We start from the raw sequence: 23,667 nt of genomic DNA, 5'->3' as shown, positions 1-23,667 counted from the left end.
AATGTCTTAATTCAAACTAAGGGTTTGCAAGGAGGGCAAAAAGAGAGGTGAAAAAAATATGTAGCAAAAGGTTTTAGGGCTATTAAAGATAATTTGCTAACTTAAAACATCAATTCAATATTTTTAAATACAATAAAAATAACACATTAACTAATTGACTAATTTACAAATTGTTCATGTTTTATAATGTTTTCTAAAGACTGGCCAGAAATATATATTTTTATTCTTTTGACAGCCATAGTGTTCATCTCTCTTTTCTTGCAACATACAGTACATCTGTTTAAGAATATTTTGTATTTGTGTTCTCAACACTGTCACCTTCAGCTTATTCACTGGGATTTGGCAATATTCTCTGTAAAAAAAAAAAATTATCTTGCACAGTGTATATAATTGGTCTTTTAAACATGTAAATATATATTAGGTCTGTCACAATATCAGATTTTATTGACATTATTATCATAGCCTAAAGTAGTGGTTCTCAACGGGGGGGCGTTGGAAGCAAGATTTTTGAAAGGGGGGCGTTCTCGAGTTAAAATATATAACGCAAATTTTTGGTTCATTTACTTTTATTCATTTTAAGCATTTAGTAACTTATTTGTAATAAACACTTTAAGTGGGCTATTTAAAAAGTGTTAGGACTATGTATATGTTAAATTGTATTGTAAAACATATGCGCAGAGTGTGATGTTTATTGTGTGTGCACGCGCGTCTATGGTGCGCGTGAAAGAATACGTCAGCAGCGCTCCAAAAAAATAAAAACATTCGTCCGCAGCCGCTCTACTCCTGACCGCAAGTCCACCGTCAGTGTTGTAGGTGGGCACTAGGCAGGTTTTTTGTGTTCATTTCTATTGCGTTACGATTGAAAGCAGTATAATGTCAAAAATATGATGTGCAGTCAAGTTCGGGTGGGTGTATATGCTGTTTAAATTAGTGTTTCAAATATTTTCAATAAATCATGTTCCCATTCACTCCGGCAGCGAATTTTAAAATTAATTAAACTAAATTCTATTTATAAGGTAAAACTTTTACATTTTTAGGCATTAACTAATTCCAATCCCTAATGCCAAAATGTTTTCTTTGTTCACCAAGTAATTTACTGGTCAGGCATTATTGTTAACTCGCAAGACAGTAAGGAGAAAATGATAATTTGATGGATAATATTCTGCAATCACATTTTGGTAATGTATTCATTCCGCCATCACATCGGAGCGCGAAACGCTGCTTGGGTGGTTTCAAGATATAAAAATAATTAATAATACAATAATAATTGATTTGTTCATATGTGTTTATTCTTGTTAGAAGATTAGGGACCTGGATATTGGATAGGGGTCGCTGGCCCAAAAAAGGTTGAGAACCATTGGCCTAAAGGATTCACGAAAACAGTATTGTTGCAATATAGTAATCTATAGAAATTCTGAAAGAAAACAATGCCATGAGAATCAAGTCCAGAGCTATGATAACTGAGCTTTAACAACACAAGACCTTAATGTAACATTTCCTGTTTCAGGGCTAGCAAACTTGTAAATGCAACTCACTCTCTCTACCATGGCAATATCTGCAGGATAATGGAGGCAAATGTTGGTGAACAGGTTGTCGTCTTGCACCCTTTTGTGCTTACTGTTGATAGGCACTTCCTGCAGACTTTTTAAGGAATCTATAAAACTCCACAATGGTGAGCTAACTTTTTTTCAGGAGCAGGTAAAGTGCCTCTTTTTCCATCTCTCATCTCCTCTGAAGTGATTTTTTTTACAGCAGTAGTAACCATAGATATCATATAAAGGCTAGATGTCTTAAGGCGGAGTCACTTCCGGCATCACCGGCGGCCATCTTAGGACAGGGCTCTGTGAATTAAGGTGAGTGAGCAGCACGCACACAAATCCTCTTATCTCGCTGAAATCTGGACGGATTTACAAACGGTTTGGTTTCTTACAAACTTTATTAACGTGGCTATAATTCTGAATGCTTAAACATTTTGAACATAATTATTCATATGTATGCAGTATAATAGCTACATCTCTGACGTTTATAACAAACCAAACCGTTTGAAAATCGGTAGAAAATTGAGCAAGTTATGGTTATTTAAAAGTACATGCACCATGTTATGAGTGAGCGAGCACCCTGTCTTAAGATGGCCGCCGTGTGCGGATGTCGAGCTCCATTGGCCAGCAGCGCGGACGAGACATCTAGCCTTTATATGATATCTATGGTAGTAACTACGTACACACGGCATTGACATCTTTTTTCAGTTTTATGACGGGTGGTAACCAGTGTTGCAATACTGCCACCTACTATGTTGGAGTGTGACTGGTGCTGGATTATTTATGATATTAAGTATGTGCAGTAATAACATGATATCAATTTTTCATTGTTCAAACTGGTCAATACTGGTAATATATAAACTGCGACAACCCTAATATACATAGATACCTTTATATTTGAGTAAGCTGCCTTTATATATTATCAAACCCATGACTGGCATGGTGAGCATCATGCTTTACAGGTTGCACTACAGGAATCTGAAAGTGGAAAGTCTCCACCATGATGGAAAAGCGTGTGGGTGTGTGTGCATGTGCGCATGTGCGCATGTACTTCTCTGTCTCTCCGCAGGCTACCAGTCTGATCTACGTGGCTATTTGGTGTGTGGTAGATCCTATGAATGTCACTGCATATCTCCTATTTTGTTTTTTACTGCTGCTCCCTCCAGTTCTCTTTTTCTTTTCTTTTTTTTCCCCCCGATTTATTAATATTACTTATAAATAATAGTTGCTTTGTGTCAAGCATGCAAGTGGTAAACATGAAGGAATAAAGACTCAGGGACATAATTTTGACACTAGGACAAACTGCTACGCACCAGGCTGCTACACACTTCATTACACATGCTCAAGATCACATGATGTTATCTCCATATGCTGGATTCAGGAGCATTATAAAGCTAATTAAAAGATGCATTAGTGTATCATATACCTCATTTTACACCTTCCATTCTCACTTACTCTCTCTTTTTCTGTTTTTACTCAGACGGTGACGGCTCCCAAGACCACCTATTGCCGGTCTGTATGGATGATGCATGTGGCAAAAGTGCAATTTACCTAGCCAAGACTGGAGGGACAGAGGTACGCAAGCCTTCCATTATTACTCTGTCACACACCTTCGCTCACCATTTCATTCATTTGCATGTGATCTGTCAGCAAGGTCAGTGAGGTTTCAGAGGTGCTATGAGGACAGTGACAGCACTGTTTTAAGCATTGTCACAGTTGTTTTTAAAATCAATGGGTTGATTTGAGAGATGAATGAAGTGTTGGGAATTGGGAATTGATACAGATTTCCTGATTCACAAGCTCTTGATATGATTTATTATTTAGGTTCATTTGGGTACACTGCTGTTTAAAAGTTTGGGGTCAGTAAGTTTTTTTTTAATAAATAAAATAAAAGATTTATATTTTAAATAAATGCTGTTCTTTTGAACTTTTTGTTCCTCAAAGAATCCTGAAAAAAAAAAATTTGTCACAGCTTTCACAAAAATATTAACCAGCACAACTGTGCTTTTCCCCACTGATAATTAAAATTAAAATTGAAATATACTTTATTGTCCCTGATAGGGAAATTTTTAATGGACTCAATAGCCAGCATTTCGACAAAACCTGATACATAAAAAAATTACACAAAATTTTCATTTACACCATACACGTACACATAAGAATAGGTAGACTTCGCTAATCCAAGTTCAACAGTCTAATTGATACCGACACAAAAGAGTTTTTAAACCTGGTCTAATAACAGGATTCGAGTAAATGAGACGGGGTCACTTAAAATCCTTTTAGCCTCATTCAATGTACATTGCTCATACAGAGTCTCAATACTGGGATAGTCTTTCAGTCCAATCATTTTCATAGCAACCCAATAATAATAAGAAATGTTTCATGAGCAGCAAATCAGCATATTAGAATGATTTCTGAATGATCATGTGAAGACTAATGCTGAAAATTCAGCTTTACCATCACAGGTAAAAATCACATTTTAAAATGTTTTGAAGTGGAAAAAAACGTTATTAGAAATTGTAATATTTGTACTTTTGTTATATTACACCAAATAAATCCAGCCTTGGTGAGCAAAAGAGATCAATTTCAAAAACATAGAAAAAAATCCTACTAACCCCAAACCTTTGAACTGTAGTGTTTATTTGTTAAATAATAATCATTCTCCTCACATATGAAAGAAATTCTCTCTGCTAATGTTGTAAATTATACAGGGTAGTGTTTCAGACTGATTCAAACCGATAATTCTTTTTGGCTACTTTTTGAGCAACGTTGCTGGGCAGTGTTGTTTGGGCACTTTCCCATTGAGAATGGGCAACAAATTTCTATCTAGATAATTTAGATCGGTCGTGGCCCCTGTGTCTCACCTGGTTGCCTATTGACGGCAACATTGCCCAGCAACATTGCACAGAAAGTTGCCCCGTGTATCATCACCTTAAAGATGATGATACACAGGGCAACTTTTTTGAGCAATGTTGCTGGGCAATCTTGCCGAGCAATTGTTGCTTGGGTACTGTTGTAAAGTTTTTCTTTCTTCAAAGCAGACCAGGAGACGTTGGGATCACGTTCAAACAGAAGAGTTTCTTTATTTGAGCGCGGCTGCGGTTTCGTCCAACATAATCTAACTCTAATACAGTATGCATTGTAGTTATATACATTCCAAGGGGGAGGGATTACATAGAGGTGGAGACTCTGAACAAAGCATGCAAATGAAGTAGGAACACACCCTACTCTGAGTCCAATTGAATCAGCATAACTATTCACATGCTGATACTGGCCAGGAACTCCAATTCCAAGAGCCATCCCAGAGCCATTAAAACCAAAAGGTGAAAGTCAATCAACCTAACGATTCAACGTCTGGGCTCCGAAAGGTGAGAATCAAGTGATCTGACTCATTTAAAACACAATAGAGAAAAACAGGTATGGCAGGAAAGGAGACTCTTGCTGGAGACTCAATAAATCAGTCTATAAACTTTATCAGTTTATATACTATTGCAGTGGAAAAACTAAATTAAACATTTAATAAATATGTAATACAACAGTACTTTACCATTGGAAATGGGCAATACATTTCTATCTGGATAATTTAGGTAGGTCGTGGGCCCTGTGTCTCATCTGGTTGCCCGTTGACAGCAACATTGCCCAGCAACATTGCTCAAACAGTTGCCCTGTGTATCATCACCTTAAGGGTATGTTCTCAACTGGCAGGTTTGTTTAGATTAAAACAAACTCTAGTACTAATAAGTGTAACCAAGTCCCCTGAAAAGGTGCACTTCCAAACAAACTCCGGTGCAATTCGACTGAAATATGAATGCAAAATGGACCAAAGCCATCTAAACGATCCAAAAACAGGACGTGATGTCACAAGATATTGGAACTGCATTTTCTTGCAGAAGATCTTTGTTTGTGTTTGTAACAGAGGAATTCCTAGCGCTGGTTTGACGGTGTGAACGCTTAGCGAACCAGGAATAAATGCATCATTTTCTTTTTTTTGGTCTGGACCAAAAGAACCAGGATAACCAAACTACAATGTACAGTGAACACACTGTACTTTTACCCAGCCCTAATTTTGTATGGATGTATGGATTGTCTGTAAGTGAAAAATGAAGTGGTAGATTATCAGATGAATGAATGGAGGGATTGTCAGTTGTCAATTGATGGATTGATCGTTCTTTATAATCAATGGATCTCATAAGGAACATTCAGGAAATCTTCTGGGATGCAGAGTAAATATTATTTACCGCATATATGAATATTCAAATGAAGATTATAATAGCAGCTTATAATAATAATAATAATAATAATGGCGTATAGTTATTTAGAGCTCATTGTGTAAAGGCCTGCTGTGGGCTGGCAGCTCATGCTCTTAACTGAATGTCAACTTCAGAGTGGAAGGCAGCGGTTATCTCGCTGTCCTCGCACACATACACACACACACACACACACAGACAGTCCGCCTGTCACAGGCCTTGGAACCAGAGAGAAAGGGAACAAAGATGGACGGAGACGAGGAGAGGGCAAGAATGTAAAGGGCGGGGAACACGTGTCAGCTTTTGTCCGCCTGCCACATGCGCTAGTCTTCACCATCAGATACACTGAAAGGAAAGAAAAGTTGGACTCTTTCATTATTTTCCCATTTGTCCATCCTTTCTCTTTGTCCATTATTGGTCTTCCTTTCTTTCATCGAGGATCTCCTTCCATCTGCATTGGTTTGAAAGCACTTATTTAACGCTGCCAAATAATGAACAAGACTGATATAGACATAGCAGCACACATGGTGTATTGAAAAGACAAGATAAAAAGAAAACAAACACTTGACAAAAGATAGAGAATAACAAAAGACGGCTTTTGTTATAGTCAAAGAACTGCAGTCTATGATTTAATTGGCCCAGGGGTTTCTCTGTTTTTGAGCATGTTTGTGTGGACTGGTGGGTGTGTGTCTGCTAATCACACAAATGCTCTCTCTCACACACAAAGTCTGCTAAATAAACTCATTCTCTCTGTTTTCCTTTCCAGCTCATCTGCTTAATATTGACAGTGTAAACACATGTAACATCACACTCATTAGAGTGATTGGGGACAGCGATTGTCATTACATTCACTCACACACACACACACACATACACATATTTTACTGGCTTTATAAATGTGCATTTCCCAGTCACTTGTGTTGTTAATAAAGGTGGTGCGTGTATGTAAATGTTTTAATTTTAAAATTCAAATATTTTTTATATTTTTGTTTAAAGGGGACCTATTATGCAAAATTCACTCTTAAGGCCCGTTCACACCAAGCACGATAACTATAAAGATAACGATAAAGATATAATTCTAAAAATCGTTCTCCATATTAAAGAATAACAGAGTTCACACCACAACTATAACGATAAAGATATGAGGAACGATATCGTTGGGATCACTTTCAGAACGATTTTTTTCCAGCTGTCAAACGATAAAACACTGACAGGCAATCAGAATCCATTCTAATTTAAAGGTCTCGCGCATTTAAAATGGGGCGGGCGCGCGCGTGCTTAGAATAAAAAGACCGTTATCGGTCGTTGGTGTGGACGCATATGTAGTTATCTTTATCGTTATCTTTATAGTTATCGTGCTTGGTGTGAACGGGCCTTTACATGGTGTTTTATGTTTTACATGGCACTCTTTCATTTGTTGTATGATTCATATTAACAGCATAGATAGCAGTAGGTACTGTATATTACGCTGCTTTAATACACAGATCTAATATACACATGCGATTTCTTTACTGGCTGTTTACGTTCATTTACCATAAACTAAGGCTTATCTTTACTCTGAAGTACTACCCTAAAATATATATTTTTTTCTCTTTATGACCCATTTCTCTTCAGGTTTAGCTTCTAACATTTGAGACAATTTCAGTAATTGTGTCCTCAAAAGTGAAGTTACAGTAGTTCAGAAACACTTAAATTGTGGTTTGTATTGAATATGTTGACGATGAGACCTCTCATTTCCTGATTTTTGCATATGGTTTACACCTGTTTGTTTTTCACCTTAAATGGGTGTCTGGATCATAGACGTGGTTCCCAGACTCGAAAAGAATGAGAGAAAGAATTAAACTATCCCTTAAGCTGCAATGCAGCAAAGCAGCATCCATAAAACATGGCGGGTGAGAGAAAAAGAGATGGGGAGGAAATGATGGAGAGCGAGGCAATAGATTGTCTGAGGTGGTGGAATTGAGCGTCTGTGTACGTGTGTATTGAATTTCAACAGAGTCATGAGGGAGTGAACGGGGGAAGGAGGGAGGAATGGACGCCTTCATAGGCTGAGCTGCTCTCTCTTTCAGCCCGGGGCGTCTCACACTTATTCATTTCATTTTCATGTACTCTGTAATAGCAACTTTGTTTCCAGCTTGGCAGCATCAGCTGAGTGTGACAGGCCATTTATTTCATACTTTTTTTTTCTCAGAGGAGTATAAATAAAATTACCTATCTAAAACTTACTATCATGGCTCACACTCCGAGTACTGCTGGCTGTGTGTGTGTGTGTGTGTGTGTGTGTGTGTGTGTTGTGTGTGTGTGTGTGTGTGTGTGTGTGTGTGTGTGTGTGTGTGTGTGTGTGTGTGTGTGTGTGTGTGTGTGTGTGTGTGTGTGTGTGTGTGTGTGTGTGTGTGTGTGTGTGTGTGTCTGTCTGTCTGGGTATTTGCTATCTATGTATCTTGTGAGTCTGAAATCACCTAAAGCGTCAGTCTCTGAGCAGTTTGTTTAACGGTATTGATCAGTGTAAGTGCAGATGTTTCCGTTTATCCTGACACCTCTAAATGATCAGAAGGAAATGTCCTGTGGGCAAAGCTACTAAGGGCTACATTTTTTAGACATCCGTGTAAAGACATATCCTGTACTGAGCCATTGCCGCACTCTGAGGAGGTTAGATTGGCCATTATCTGCTTACAGCGTACTGAGGCCTTCATTTTCTCTTTCACTCAGACAGCTGGTGATTCTGTCAGTACTCATGCCGTCCCACTCCCCTAGTGTCACAGCACCACCTGTTCAGCTTGTGTGCTGCCACTCGTGAGTTGTTAGTCGACCCACACAGAATCTGAATAGTTCTTAACATTAGCTAAACTGATTAAGGGGGAATGTGTGCAGATTTGAATATGGTAAAATGTGTTATGGGAGCTGAGATGGCTGCGCTTTTATTGGCAGCTGAAAGCGTTATCAGAAATTAGCCAAAATAGAAGTTTTACCTGATGGGCAGAACCTCCGAAAAGAATATTCCGTGGATTCGATAAGACGCACATTTTGATTCCACTTATTGACTCCTGTGATTTTAAATCATTCAAGCGTGAAAGAGAACTCAATTCAGTATTCATGCGCTGTTTTCTGTACTGTGCACTAGAGGTTGCACAGACTAGTCGAGTTCTCAGCTCTGCCATGATGCTTTAAACTTGACATCGACTAGTCGCTGATCATGGACTATAGAGGGCGCATCAGGATAGGAAATATTGTAAGTCCACTTTTACGCTTCGTTTCCAACAGTTAAAATGACAAATAAATGCATGCAGTACTCCGAGAGCACTCCACAAGATTTATTTGATTATACCACCTGGATGCTCAAAATTGATTGGATGAATGCATGGTTTAAACAGCTTATTGTACACGTAAGTTTCTAAATGCGCTGCTGCTTTGGAACGCTTTCACATACAGACAGTAGCTCGCACATCACGTGCAGATCACGTGAGCTCTTTCACTAGAATGGTCAAATACACACACAATTGTCAAAATATCCTCATAAACAGGTCTTAAGTGAACGTAAACATTTGAGAAAGAAATTGAATTTTTGTCAGTATATCGGATCTGTGCATTCGGTCTTAGTGACAGCAGAATTTCTAACATTTCTTCAGATTCAAATTCAGAATTTGAATTTCTTGATTTCAATCTTAGCTCTTTCCTTAAGTGGCTCAGTTGCCGTCTAATATTATGTGTTTTAACATTCACAATTGGGGACAAGTTTTGTCATTCATTTTGTCTTTTTGTCAGTGAAGGGGTGTTTTTGACAAGCCGATCTGACGCCACTGCAGTTGGATGCAGCACCTATTTTAGATTATCAAACTTCAAATGCCTCTGAAAGACATTTATGCTATGACCTGTACAGATTTGGGTCAAATGGTTCCCATAATAAACAAACCATATGGTTCACCACCACCACATCTCATGTCTACACATGCCTCTGAAAATAGTACTCTTGTCAGGAGTAATTATGGTAATTCTCTGTCATTGAATAACAGTTTATCCTGCAGTAATGGCATTGAGATGCCTTCTTTCTCAAATGCTCTGTTATTTGTGATTTGTGTTACTTAACCCAAAAAACGTTGTATAAAGAGTGAAAACATCATCAATACTAATGATTTCTCATTGGAGCTGTGCAGAAGCTGTTGAAATGAATATTGCATTACTCTTGGCTGTGTAATACTGATATTTTTGTTGCCAGTTTGTCACAATAATCATTTACAGAGAAAGCAAAACTGTTGATTTTTTTTTTTTTTTTAATATATATAATATATAATCTATAAAATCTATTCAACTAAATATCACAACTTTACAATTACTTTTTTATCTGTATATGCCCTAATAATTTTAAAAGTGTGGCAAAAGAGGCTTATAGAAGAATAAATATAGGCAATTTAATCAGTATTAACAACATAATAAATAAAATGTTACAGGAATAGTTCACCAACAAATTAAAATTCTGTTATAATTTACTCACCCGCATGTCGTTCCAAATCTGTATGACTTTCTTCTGTGAATATATATATATATATATTCATTCATGTGCCACAGAAAAAAAGAAAGTCATAAAGGTTTGGAATGACATATAATGATGACAGAATTTTCAATTTTGGATAAACTATCCCTTTAACATACACTACTGTTCAAAGGTTTAGGGTCAAAGTATGGGGTTTGTTAGAAGTATCTTGTGCTCACCAAGGCTGCATTTATTTGATCAAAAATACAGTAATATTACTATTTAAAATAACTGTTTTCAGTGTCACATGATCCTTTAGAAATCATTTGAATATGCTAATTTGGTGCTCAAGAAATACCGCAAGCTGACATTGCAACACAGACTAGATCCCTCACAACAAAGCTTTGTCCACAACGAGCAATGTATTTTTATCACATCGGTTTCTTGAAGTGTCAAAAGGATGCTAAACTCGGTTTGTTTCACAACTTCCATCCCCCAAACCTGCCAGATCCACCACTAGTCCTTGTTGCAGCCCTCCTAATTTACAAATTAATCACTGCCTGCAGGTGACCTTCAGTTCTGGACACTTGCAGGTGCCGTGTAGTCTTTTCTCTTCAGATGTAATCACTGAATGCTGTAATAACAGCCTGCCCTGTACCCTTCTCCACCTTTCCTGCCATTAACACCTCTGATCTGACATGCTCGTCTCCTGTTTCTTGTACCATATTTCATTACAAATTGTGCATCTCTCCTCTAGGGAGGCTAATGAAGAGACCGTCTGTTGTAGATTCTGTTTCGCATGCAGGGTGGAATGGCATGCGTTCCCTGTAATGCGACGAGCAATGAAGCTTTCTTTCTTTCTTTCTTTCTTTTTCTCCCGCAATGTCATAAAGATGGCAGTTCATTAGACGTCGCATTTTCATATCATCTGTCAGTGGCACCTATTGATGTAATGGCACCTCGTCTGGTGTCTTCCCGCCGGCGAGCTCTGATTTTAATTTCTCGGCCTAATGAAGTGTCACAGCTGGGATGTGGGAGTGGTGGAAAGCATAGCTCGGCTATAACAGGGACTTTTTGCGCTTTAGTAAACAAAGCCACAGGGATGGAGTCTTGGCAATGCAAACGTGATGATGTCTCTCCGACTGATATGAGGGAGGGAGGAAATGGGCCATTTGTATTCTGTGCACAGCATCTCCTCTATCTAAGATGTCCCATTACTTTTGCTAAGGAAAGGCTATCATGGCTTTCTGCATTAAAGAGATCATTCCCTCTCTCTTCCCCTCTCTGTCACTTTGGCAACAATGATATTGCCTAATTTGCTGACATATCGGCTTTTCGGTCGCATGGTGTTTGCTGGGCTCAAGCCGTCTTTTACACAAATGAGACACTTCAAATGATGTAAGTGGCTCATAACATGACAAACTGTCATGTGTGTCGTGAACAAGCAGAATAAAAACCTATAAAGCTGAAGTAATCGCTAGTGCTGAGGTATCCCATCATTCTTAGTGTCTAGACGCTCAATGCGTTCTGCATTTATGCAGGTCTTTCACAGCTGTGTTCAGCCAATAAACATCTCAAAGCAGGAAGCCAAATGAGAAATTGCCGAGTTTTCCATGGTAGTTGGTTAATTACAGAGTGTCTCATTATCCTGGATGACACTGATTAGCTTCCATCTCATTTCTGTTTGATTGAACTTAAGGTGTGTATGTGTGTGCATGTGCTCCAGTTCGGGTTGATTGGGTTAATCAGTAGTGCAGTGGATAGCTGGATGGGAGGCTAATTCTAGCAGAGAGTTACCTCTTTCTTCTCTGTGATCAGCAACAGGCCCCGTTCCATGGCATATACACTACATATTACCCGTTCCACTCATTCTTTTCATTTTCAGGCTTTCTAATCGCTTCTCATCCGTCACGCGCACTCTGGGATGCCAGTCACAGTCTTGGATGTGCAATAGCATCTTTTTGTACGAGTCATGTCAGGTGGACTTTTACCACAAGCAGGATGATAAATGTGCAGAGTCTGCGTTTGAAAGGCCTGACTGATTCTCAGATGAGCTCTCATGTCCTTGTAAACAATGAGTGGCGTACACAGGCTTTCTAGGCACCTGCCAGAAGAGTTGCCCAAACCGCCCCTGACCTGTCAGAGAGTCCAGATGGTGGGGAAATACTCTCCCGTTGTATGGCGGCTTAAAATATAATCTGTTTACTAGCGTTGAATTATTGACTTAAACTTGTTCACATTTCTCTAAAAGCTGCTGATAAGCAGTACATTTTGCCAGTCACATACGGTCAGGCTTATTCCTGCATGAATTCTGCATGGTGCTTTTTACATCCCTCTCTGTGTGACCCTGCCGGCCTCCTCCATTCTTCCGTCAACATTACAGTCAAGGGATACTGCCACATCTAGCATAATGATGTGTGCTGTGGTCTTTGCGAAATGGTACAGGTCGACAATGCCAGCCTGGTTTGCTGCCAACAGTCTTCACTGGCCAGCAGCTAATGCCGCTAAAACCTATTCCACACGGCAGCTGGTTCAGGTTATTTTTAAACTTTGGAAGGATGTTTTCAATGTAGATCAAACCTGCTCATATTCAGGCTTATCATCTACATGCCAAGTTTGGCACATGCAAGCAGCTCTCTTTTATCTGAAAGCAGGACATGTCTCACCATCTAACGCTTGATAGCTTTACTGACTCAGTCATCCCTTAGTCTTTTATGTTTGGTGTTTTTCTCTCTTGCTTTCCCTTAAACCTCTAAAGGCTTGTTCACACCAAGACGAATGTTCGCTGTGAAAATTCAGTACAATAAACATTTTGAACATTTCGTATTAACGGCTGTTAATACGTCTGTTCAGACCGACACAAACATTTGCATGCCATCAATGCGACATATTGTTTTACGGTGAGGTGTTGTAATCTCTTTTCCTTCAAACTGTGATTAAACCTGACCAACCAATAAGATTTTGGTCACATGCACAGAACCACTGCTGTTACTTGGTGGCGCAGACCATTTTACAAATGACAGTGAAAAGTAGATGAAGAATCCGAAAGTAGCTCTCTTTTATCTGTACTCTTGTATTTGGTGTTATTTGATAAATGCCATAGTGAATAGAAGTGTGTACCTGGGTAACCTGCGTATTTATGCTTTTATATAAGCGCCACCTACTGTGACAGAGTAATTTTGCATTTTCATTCAGCTCGTCCAAAGTTTTTTACGCGTTGGTCTGAACAGACAAATTGCATGTGAAAATTGGGCTGAAATTTCTTGACGAATATTTGAGTTGGTGTGAGACCATCTTTAGAAGGGTAGTGATCTCAACCATGCATCATTTTGACTGTAGCTATCAGCTAGGGGGTCTTGAGTAGACCTGTTGTGTGTTCACCACAATGACAGCCCACAGCTTTGTGATTTCCATCTTATCCCTTATAAATCAATAAGGCTTAGCATTAACTGGCAGTCAGCACTGATATAAATCAATTTACACACGCAGACACAGAATGATGGAAGCCGATTGTAGATGGCCACAAGGGCAATGACTGTTTGCATAATCATTACTATGTTGAATGAAAAGAGTCTTCAATTCAGAGGAATTCGGCTGGGAGTTAAGACCATTCTGTGCGAGAGAGAGAGAGAGAAAGATGATTTTGTTTCTGGATCTGAAGCTTATAATAGTAGAATGGGAATGAAGGACTCTGGGATAGCTCTCACACACAGAACAGAACCGAATGTGTGCATGCATTTTATCATGCCCCAACACGTACCAGCATGTACACCCACTCAGTGTCTTTTCATAAGGGTCATTTGTTTTATTTGAATTGGTATTGAGGTGCTGCACCATAATGACCCTAGTTTAGAAATGGTTTGCCAAGCATTTCAAATTTAAAGCCCTGTCTGTATTTCCACTTAGTTATGATGAGCCCATCAGTAAGTGCGCCGATAAGCTGTCATAACATCTCATAACCTATTTTAACAGCCCATCAGTCAGGACTGCTTACTTAGGACCTCTGGTGGGGGTTGAGGTCTGGCTCAGCAGTCCTATGGGAGGGAAGCACTCACAGCTTGGGACAGTTCATTAACAGAGAGAGAGAGAGAGAGAGAGAGAGAGAATTGGAAATAGGTGAGGGTATCGTGTTTGGGTATAAAAGGAGCATTCACAAAAGGCTCAGTCTTTGCAAGCAAAGAAGGATAATGGCTCACCAATTTGTTTTGCCAAATTTCATGAGAGAATTATCACGCAGTTAAAAAAATCGAATTTCTCAATGCAAGATTGCAAAGCATTTAGTTCTTTCACCTTCTGCCATACATAAAACCATACATAAAAAAGATTCAGGGAATCCCGGGACATCTCAGTCCGTGTAGGGCAAGGCAGGAAACCTCTGTTGAATATGCGTCACCTTTGAGCCCTCAGATGGCACTGCATGAGAAACTGTCATGCTTCTGTATTAAATATAGCCACATGTGCTCAGGAGTTCTTTGGAAAACCGTTGTAACTAAACACAGTCTGCCACTGCATCACGAAATGCAACTTGAAGTTCTCTGGGCCTGTTTTTATATCAGATGGTCTAAAAGACAATGGAAATGTGTGCTGTGGTCAGATGAGTCCACGTTTCAGCTCGTTTTTAGGAAAAACAGACACCGAGGTATCAGTCCCAAAGACAAAAGGGACCATCCACACAATCATCAGTGACGGGTGCAAAAGCAAACATCTGTCATGGAATGAGGGTCCATCAGTGTATGGGTGACTTGCAAATGTGTGAAGGTAACAATGACGTGGAGGCGTATATTGGGATTGTACAGAGACATTTTTGCCATCAAGATGGCATCTTTCCTTGGAAGCAAGACAATGGCAGGCTTCATTCTGCACATTTCTAAAACAGAGTGGTTTCTAGACACTCTAAACCGTAGAAGGGATGTGCTTGACTAACATCCCTGTTGTCCAGATCTGTCTCTTATTGAAAATATATGACACATCATGAAGAGGAGAATCAGACAATGATGACCACAGACTGTTGAGCAACTGTCTTGTATCAGGTGAGATTGGCCAAAAATTCCAGTTGCAAAACTGCAACAATTAGTATCCTCAATTCCCCAAAAGTGTAATTAAAGCGGCGCTATGCAGTTTTGGCAATTTCTTCGCTGTTTTCTTGATTTTTGCTCGCATATAAAGGTTTAGATAAGTGTATGTGTGCAGTGCCGTAAAGCAGTTTGTTACATCACGAGACCTGATATCACACGATACTTCCTGCCCGCCGGTCCAAAGTTGCAAGGGTGGTTTTTCCGCTCAAAGGCGCTAGGGGGGTGCGAGAATACCACCATTCAACCCGAAAAAAGTCATATAACCATTCCAATGACTCCGAAGCTGTTCAGTTAAGGGAAATTAAGCAAAAAAAAAAAAAAAACTGCATAGTTCACCTTTAAAAGGAAAGGTGATGTGTCACAGTGGTAAACATGCCTCTGTCCCAACTTTTTAGTAAAGTGTGTTGCAGCCATCAATTACAATTAAGATGGTCAGTGAAAACATTGCAAATCTTTTCTTTGTTCCTTTGCCAGTTAAATAAAGGTTAAAGAGAATTAACAAATCACAGATTCTTGATGTTATTGCATTTACACTATGTCCCAACCTTTCTGGAAATGGGGTTGTGTCTTAAATGTTTACTGTGAAGTTTAGTTATTTTTACGTCGTTAACTTTAAACGTTGGTTATTGTTATGTGTCTGATGTTTGGGGATTAGTTATTATTATGTCTCTAAAATTTGAATGTTAGTTATTGCTATGTCTCTAACTGTTTGACATCTCTAGCAGTTTTAAAGTCTTTAATATTTTGAAGGTGAGTTATTGTTTCTGATGGTTTAAAAGTTAGTTATCATATCTTTATTTAGTTTTTTTAACGGTTTAAACATTTTGTTATTGTTATATGTTTAACAGTATGAATGGCATATCAAATATTTTTAAACCACAGTTCAACAACAGACAGTCCTAGATAACCTGTCAAACGCTTAGCGGGAAATGGTGCTGCAATATAAACAAACATTGCAGGACTCTTACATTTGCTCATAATGAGGCAGCTAGGCCGACAGTGCACACCATGACTCACGAGTTAGAGTTCTACTTTCCTTTTCAGCATAGAGGAGACTGACATCAGTTAGTTCTTGTTTTATAGGTAATAGCAACATTAGCTTTAGCGATATTATTTGTGTACAAATACAAAATAGTTTGTACAAATAAACAAATCAGACCCGCTCTCTCTTGCCTGATCTTCAGCTTTGCTGATTCTGGTTGTGTGCCGAGGATCAGGAGAAAACCTTATTAGCAGCCATTACAGAACGCTCTGCCTTCTTTCTCTTGCATTCTCTCTTTACCACTTTGTATCCATCTCCCCCTCCCTACATCTCTAGCAATCTCTCTCCCTCCTCTCTCTGTGCCTCTATCCCCATGGATGCATACATGCAGAGATGCACCTGGCTCTCTGTTTTACATTCATGAGTGAGTAAGGCCTGTAGCATCTGTGCTTGTGCAACCCCCACACACGTGCAAATGACCGATTCCAGAGAGCGAGAGGACCATAATGTTGTATTCTGCCTGGAGCCCTTCTTTGGTTCTTCAATTCATCAAAATATTATTCATTTCATAATGTCATTTAATGTGATCATATTTTGCTATTTTATAAAATCAGAAGAACATTGGACTTCCAGTCTTATGTATTAGCATTAACTTTGTTCAAAATGTCAAAATATCTATATCTAATGTGTAGTAATACATATTCTTTTCTCTTTTTTTTTCTTTTTTTTATATTTATTAGAATATGCAAGATGTACATAAGTTGGGATCACAAACAGGGAAAACAAATAAACAAACAAACAAACAAGCAAAACAAAACCAATACAGTCAGGAACTGACAGATGTGTGCGTGTGTGCATGTGCATGTAAAGGTAACTGGGTGGACATGTCACAGTACATACTTTGAAGAACAAGAAAAAAAAGATATATATATGCAAATAAACATACATACATAAACATGTATAAGTCAGTATACGAAAACAAATAACAGATATAAATAAAACAAATATAAAGAAATCAATCAGTGGTAAGGAGTGACTACTAAAAATACTATAACGTCTACTACTACAACTACTACTTCAACAACCACAACTACTACTATCTCTACTTCTACAATAACTGCTACAACTACAACCACAACTACTACTACAATCTCTACTACTACATAACTGCTACTACTACTACATCAGCAACTTGAAAAATGACAATGGTATAAATACTTGATAGTAATGATAATAAGATAACAGAAGGATAAATCAGAACAGTAATAATAGTAATGAAAACAAAAGTATAAGTAATAATATTAATGATAGCAATGATAGTAATGATAGTAATGAAGAGGTGAGGGGAGGTTGGGAAATCAGGGAGAGGACAAATAATAATAATAATAAGAGGAAAAGGAAAGAGCAAAAAAAAAAACCAAGGAGTGTGTATATATATATATATATATATATATATATATATATATACACACACATATTTCCACCTCCTCATATAATTATTAATGTTGTTATTTTATTATTATCAATACGAGTATATTATAATTATCACTATTTACCTCTTTCAGTCTTATTATTACTACTACTATTATTATTATTATTATTATTGAAGTAATACATATTCTAAACAAATGTAATTTTGTACTTTGTTTAATACTTTTATAGTATTCTATTAATACAATATAGTGATTCATGTCAAGGGCCACATTACACTAGCTATGTTTCCATCCACCTATTTTTATCCGCATTTTGGGATATCGCATAACAAACTGGTGGATGGAAACGCCAGGATGCGCATAAGTTCTAAAGATGCGCATTAAAAACGTATGCGCTCGTTTGAGTCGGGATAACTGGACTAACCAGCGGGCCGATCTTTTTGCACAGCATCTGATATGCTGTTTTGGTTGTTCTGAAATACCTGAGCAAAGTCTGTCGTCAAAGTGGTTCGGTATAATTACCTTCCAGAACTGTCTTACACGACTGCGTTCCAGAACAGCAGGCATCTGCCTTCGAAAGCAAGATAATGCGTTTATTGCGCTTCGTCTGCACAAGAAATATATTATAAATGAAAATTATTATTTACAGTGGCTTCTTCTACTTTTCTTAGTGATATTTAACGCCAGTTTATCAGGAATTACTTTTCTGTTTATTTCTGAAAAAAAAACGTAATCTTTATTTAAATCAATTAAAGGTGCATTTAGGTTTGCAATAACTGTAATATGCTTTCCTCAGAAAGTTATGTTGACTTTTGAGTGTGGCCTTTAGATTTTATTGACACTAATGCAAACATATGGATGTTTTGTATTTATTATTTTTCCTGCAGCACCTTGTACATTAGCAGTAATATAATGCGTATCAGCTCATGTAACTGAATTGTCTTCCTTTGCAGTTCCATTGGGTGCCGGTGCTGTTGGACTTCAGTAGGAAGGATTCTGTGTGGGGCTTTGTGCCCCCTCAGGACAGTTCCACTTTGCGAGAACTGCAAATTCCCATCACCCTGCACTTAGGAGACTATAACCTGGATGGCTTTCCTGATGCCCTTGTCATCCTCCGTAACACCAGCAGCGGCAGGTGAGTCAGGATCAGTGCTGGGTAGAGTAGCCAAAATCTGTACTCAAGTACAAGTAATATTGTTTATTTATATCAATGATTACTCAAGTAGGAGCAACGGTAATGATACAAATGATTGTTTGAGTAAGAGAAATGTAGCTTCCATTGAAATTACTACTCAGATAATAAGCACTGGTTGCATAGGATCTTAGCAAGCATTTCAGAGCAAGCACTGGTGATGGTGAGAGTGGCATGCTGAAAATAAGTCATTATGAAATTGTTTACTTGTTTTATAGTGCAAACAGTCACCATTGTTGTGATATATAGGAGAGGTGTGATGTATACACATCCTGGGTTTTGGATGAAAAATTTAAATCATATCTCAGTTATAAATCACAAACATTTTTCCAGCAGACACTAGATTTGCACATCGTCTTGAGATGGATCCACCACACCCACATCCTCAAAAGATGCAAAAGAACTCTTTCCAAATAGCCAAATCCCTCGCTCCGCTCCCACGGCTCTCTGCCCTGCCCTGCTTCACGCAACAGAAGCTTTGCCCAAAAGTTACTTAAAGGGATAGTTCAACCAAAAATGTTGTCATCATTTACTCACCCTCAAGTTGTTCCAAGCCTGTATGAGGTTTTTTTTTTTTTCTGTTGAACACAAAATAATATATTTTAAAGAATGTTGGTAACCAGACAGTTGACGGTAGCCATTGACTTCCATAGTAGGGAAACAATACAATGGAAGTCAATGGCAACCGTCAACTTTCTGGTTACCAACATTCTTTAAAATATATTATTTTGTGTTCAACAGAAGAAAGAAACTCAAACAGGTTTGGAAATACTTGGGGGGAAGTAAAAGATGACAGATTTTTCATTTTTGGGTGCACTAACCCTTGAAGGAAATCTGTCAGGGTACTTGTACGGAGTTATAACCCGCCTCTGGGCGGCAATTACTTCTATGTTAAAATGTGAATTAAAACTCTCACCACCATGAAACTTTCAAAAAACTTTCCTAGACCACAAAAAGTAGTGTTTACTGCATTTTTGCACTCGTACAATATTTTTACTTCCTAAGAAACAAACCAGGGCTGAAGCTCAACATTTATTACTTTTCCTTTTATCCAAATAGGATCTTTTAGATACTGCTACAGTACCTGTTTTTCAAAGCACAGCCGTTTCTCCTTGAAAGAATTTGAACTTTCAGCAGAAATAATTTGGGCAATTTTCTACACTTTTTATACTCCATTTATAATATTAATCAAGGTTTCTTGCACAAAAAGCAGTTTAGTTTTAAATGATCAGATTCCACCCTTTTTTTGACCATGCTACATTCTGATTCATATAAATTTGCTTATGGTTGTGCCATCACAACCATGACAACTTTTGAATGACCAATTTTTGCAGCTTTCTGTAAATGGTGTGGGTGGACTGGGGAGATCGTTTGTATGGTGTTGCAGTATGTCTATCATGCATCACACTTTAAAAAAAAAAAATCTTTAAAATAGCATTTTTCGTTGTACATCGCACTTGATTCACTATTATGTTAACAATATATAAATGGCAGGGTAAAACCTTGCCGAGTGTCAACAAAAGAGAGAGCTGGTACATGTCGCCCATCTTCGATCTGGCCTGACCTGAGTGAGGACAGGCAGGCCTGTGAGAGAACAGCAGGAAGGGCATGGATGGATTAACAGCTCTCTGATTGAGATAAGATACTAGAGGCTCTGCCGCTGGCCTCCAGGTGGCTATGAGAGATGCTCCAGATGCTTTTAGAAAACAAAGACAACTTCATGTCATCCTGAAGGGCAGGAGATTTGTGTCCAGACTCAGAGAATCACATGAGATGATTTAGCCACACACACAGAATTCTTGAAAACCCTTTTGTTTTTATGATCTGCTTATTTTTAGTCTTTAGTCTTCATGCTTAATACATTAGGTCGACTTAATCTTTAAGTCAGCAGAGGCTTAACCTTCCCCTTGTGTCATAAGACTTTAGTGCTTGCTATAGTCTCCTCTAACACCCCACAGCCAGTCTCATCATCTCACTTCAACAGTAATCAGGCAACATGCATCCAGAGACCTCAGAGATACACCAGAGTTTGTTCAAATCGGCCTATTGTCATTAATGGCTCTGATGCCAAGGAGAGTGATTTGATTCTCATCAGCCAGGAGCTGGATGTTAAAACCTCCTCTACTCACAGCTGGCCACTTTCTTAACTCGCATCAATCTGTGCTTGGATCACTCTAAACACTCCCATGAACCTTTTAATTAAAGACCGCAGCATCTTTTTCTAAATCTTTGGTCTTGTTATGGTTCTTCTGCTATTATATCATTAAGGACGTGGTTGCCTTAAAAAAAAAAAGAAAAAAGAGTTTTTTCACACTCTTGGTGGAATCACATTATCCACGTACACACTGCAACTGAATTCGGTTGTCAATTCACCTTTTAGTGCTTAATCCTGTTCTGTACACACACACTTCAGTGATTTACGAGAGTGACAACCGCATTCTACATCCGAATTAACTCCCGAAAAATTACGGTAGTGACAACCGCATTTACAAAAATTCTATGCATGTGAACATGCAAACGGAACAACTAGTTGTTAATGACGTATTTTAACGTGCATCAGAGATGTTTCTCTCTTCTGCATGTGCTTAAATCACAGGGAAAGCGGTACGAGCCTTGACTCATTGACGCCAGGCTGTCCTGTAGCTCAAACAGTAGAGTGTTGGCGCTAGCAACGCCAAGGTCATAGGTTCGATTCCCAGGGAAAGCAAGAACTGACAAAATGTAAAATGTGTACCTTGAATGCAATGTAAGTCGCTTTGGATAAAAGCGTCTGCCAAATGCATAAATGTAAAATGTAAATGTCATTCATGTTGCCAGATCTTGCTAGAAAAACAGCGAACGAGAACAAGCCCACAATCAACCGAAAAAATTCCAAATGCTTTATGCTGAAATTAAGAACAAAATATTGCAACCTCCACATGATCACTTTAATAAATTCATAAACTCGATCGCTTTATGAGTCAAGCTTAAACAACAAGCCTAAAAACAATTATAATAAGTGGAAATCTGTGAAGCAGCCTTTCCAAGCATAAGAAAGACACAACGCCTCTGTCGTCTTTTGTCGCTGTACTATTTCTTTGGTCAGAATAGCAGAGACCAAGCACGTAAGACGCCAGAGCGTTGCCCTGCTTACCACGGTGTCAATCATGCAGTTTCGGGGGTGAGTCGTGTTCCATACATACATGGAAGATGGAACAATAATTTAGGGGACTCATTCCCGCATTTAAATGTAGTTGTCACTCCTGAAACTTCACACTATGTACGTGGCCTTTAAGATTCTTGCACCCTCTACTTTTTGCTATTTAAAACAAATAAAATATATTTCATACCACCTTTTTTACAGATAGAATTTGTATTTGAATGTTGAGCAGGGACCAAATGATTCTCTCTAAAATAAAATAAGTTCAAATAAAAAAGGACAGCATTTAATTGACAAATACAGGTTTTAGCATGTTCTTTGGCTGTGTTGAATAAAGAGGCCTTATGGATGTCTGAAGGGGCCAGTATGTATATGTTCATGAGGTCAGAAGCAGCATGCTAATATCCACCAAACGCATGGGTGTTTTTCCGTTTAGAAATAAGTGACGGATTTAGACGTGAATAATCTTGTGCCAGTTTCTTTTCTTGTTCCCCTCAAACGCTTTCAAACGGCTCCATCCCATTTTGTCAGCAAAGGTTGTCATGGTTTCTGAGGTGATAGAGTGTGTTGGAGTTGGTAAGTGAATTTTTTTTTTTTTTTGAGCGAGTGGGTGGGTGAGAGAGTTTACCCAACCAGCCAGAGACATTTTCAAAGTCAAAATCGTTTAGAATTGAAATGAGAGCTTCACACTTCTTTTAAATGAGGCAAAAATAGTCATCAGCAGATATGGTGACAGTGTACAGATTTATACTCGTCTACATTTTACTTAACTGTGGATTAACCGTGGATGAATGTTTGCATTCAATTCGTATTATCTTATTGACTCTTCAGGGTTCTTCATATCTCCATCCTCTTCATGTTCAGGCCACATCATCAGCCTCTCTCCACTTCTCTTTGGGCCCCTGTCATTTAGTCTCTCTCTCTCTCTCTCTCTCTCTCGCTCTCTGTCAAATGCTCTCCAGGCAATATAAGATAAAGGGATGTAATTGGCAGATGAGGTGTAGGTGTTTATGCTATTTTTAGCTTCTGTTGTGCCCTCTCCTTCTAATCTGAATGTTTGCAATTTAGTCTGAAAATGTAGATTTTAAATCACAATCAACAGTTTTAATCTCAATCTTAGCAGTCTATAGTTATGTGAAAAAGAAAGGACACCCTATTGAATTATTGAATTTAGAGGGCAAGTAGCAGTCAGGCGCTGCTAATCAAATGCCTTTGATTAATTGATCATCAGCAAGTGTGACCAACTCTATAAAAAACAGAAGTTTTGGCAGTTTACTGGTCTGGAGCATTCAGGTGTGTGTTAACATAATACCAAGCAGGAAAGACATCAGCAATGATCTTAGAGAAGCAATTTTTGCTGCCATCAGTCTGGGAAGGGTTGTAAGGCCATTTCCAAACAATTTGAAGTCCATCATTCTACAGTGAAATGTGAGGCCATCTATCCAACAGCTAAAGCTTGGCCAAAATTTGGTAATGCAACAGGACTATGATTCCAAGCACATCAGCAAATCTACAACAGAATGGCTGAAAAAGAATCAAGGTGTTGCATTGGCCCAGTCAAAGTCCAGACCAATTCAAAAAAGCTGTGGCGGG

At 38.5% G+C, this 23,667-nt stretch overlaps 1 protein-coding gene across 1 annotated transcript in view; it reads left to right on the top strand.

The window, feature by feature from the left end:
- The window catches only part of itfg1 (integrin alpha FG-GAP repeat containing 1), a 134,395-nt gene that overhangs the window by 50,426 nt on the left and 60,302 nt on the right, over nt 1–23,667 (top strand). The window contains exons 9-10 of the mRNA XM_084403613.1: nt 3,019–3,113; nt 18,697–18,878. Of these exons, the coding sequence (XP_084259739.1) occupies nt 3,019–3,113; nt 18,697–18,878 (277 nt within the window). The remainder of the gene's footprint in view (nt 1–3,018; nt 3,114–18,696; nt 18,879–23,667) is intronic.

Source organism: Rutilus rutilus (assembly GCF_951802725.1).
Source record: "Rutilus rutilus genome assembly, chromosome: 3".
NCBI classification, from domain to species: Eukaryota; Metazoa; Chordata; class Actinopteri; order Cypriniformes; family Leuciscidae; genus Rutilus; species Rutilus rutilus.
Note: the sequence above shows the minus strand (reverse complement) of the source record. Positions and strands in the feature narration are given on the sequence as shown.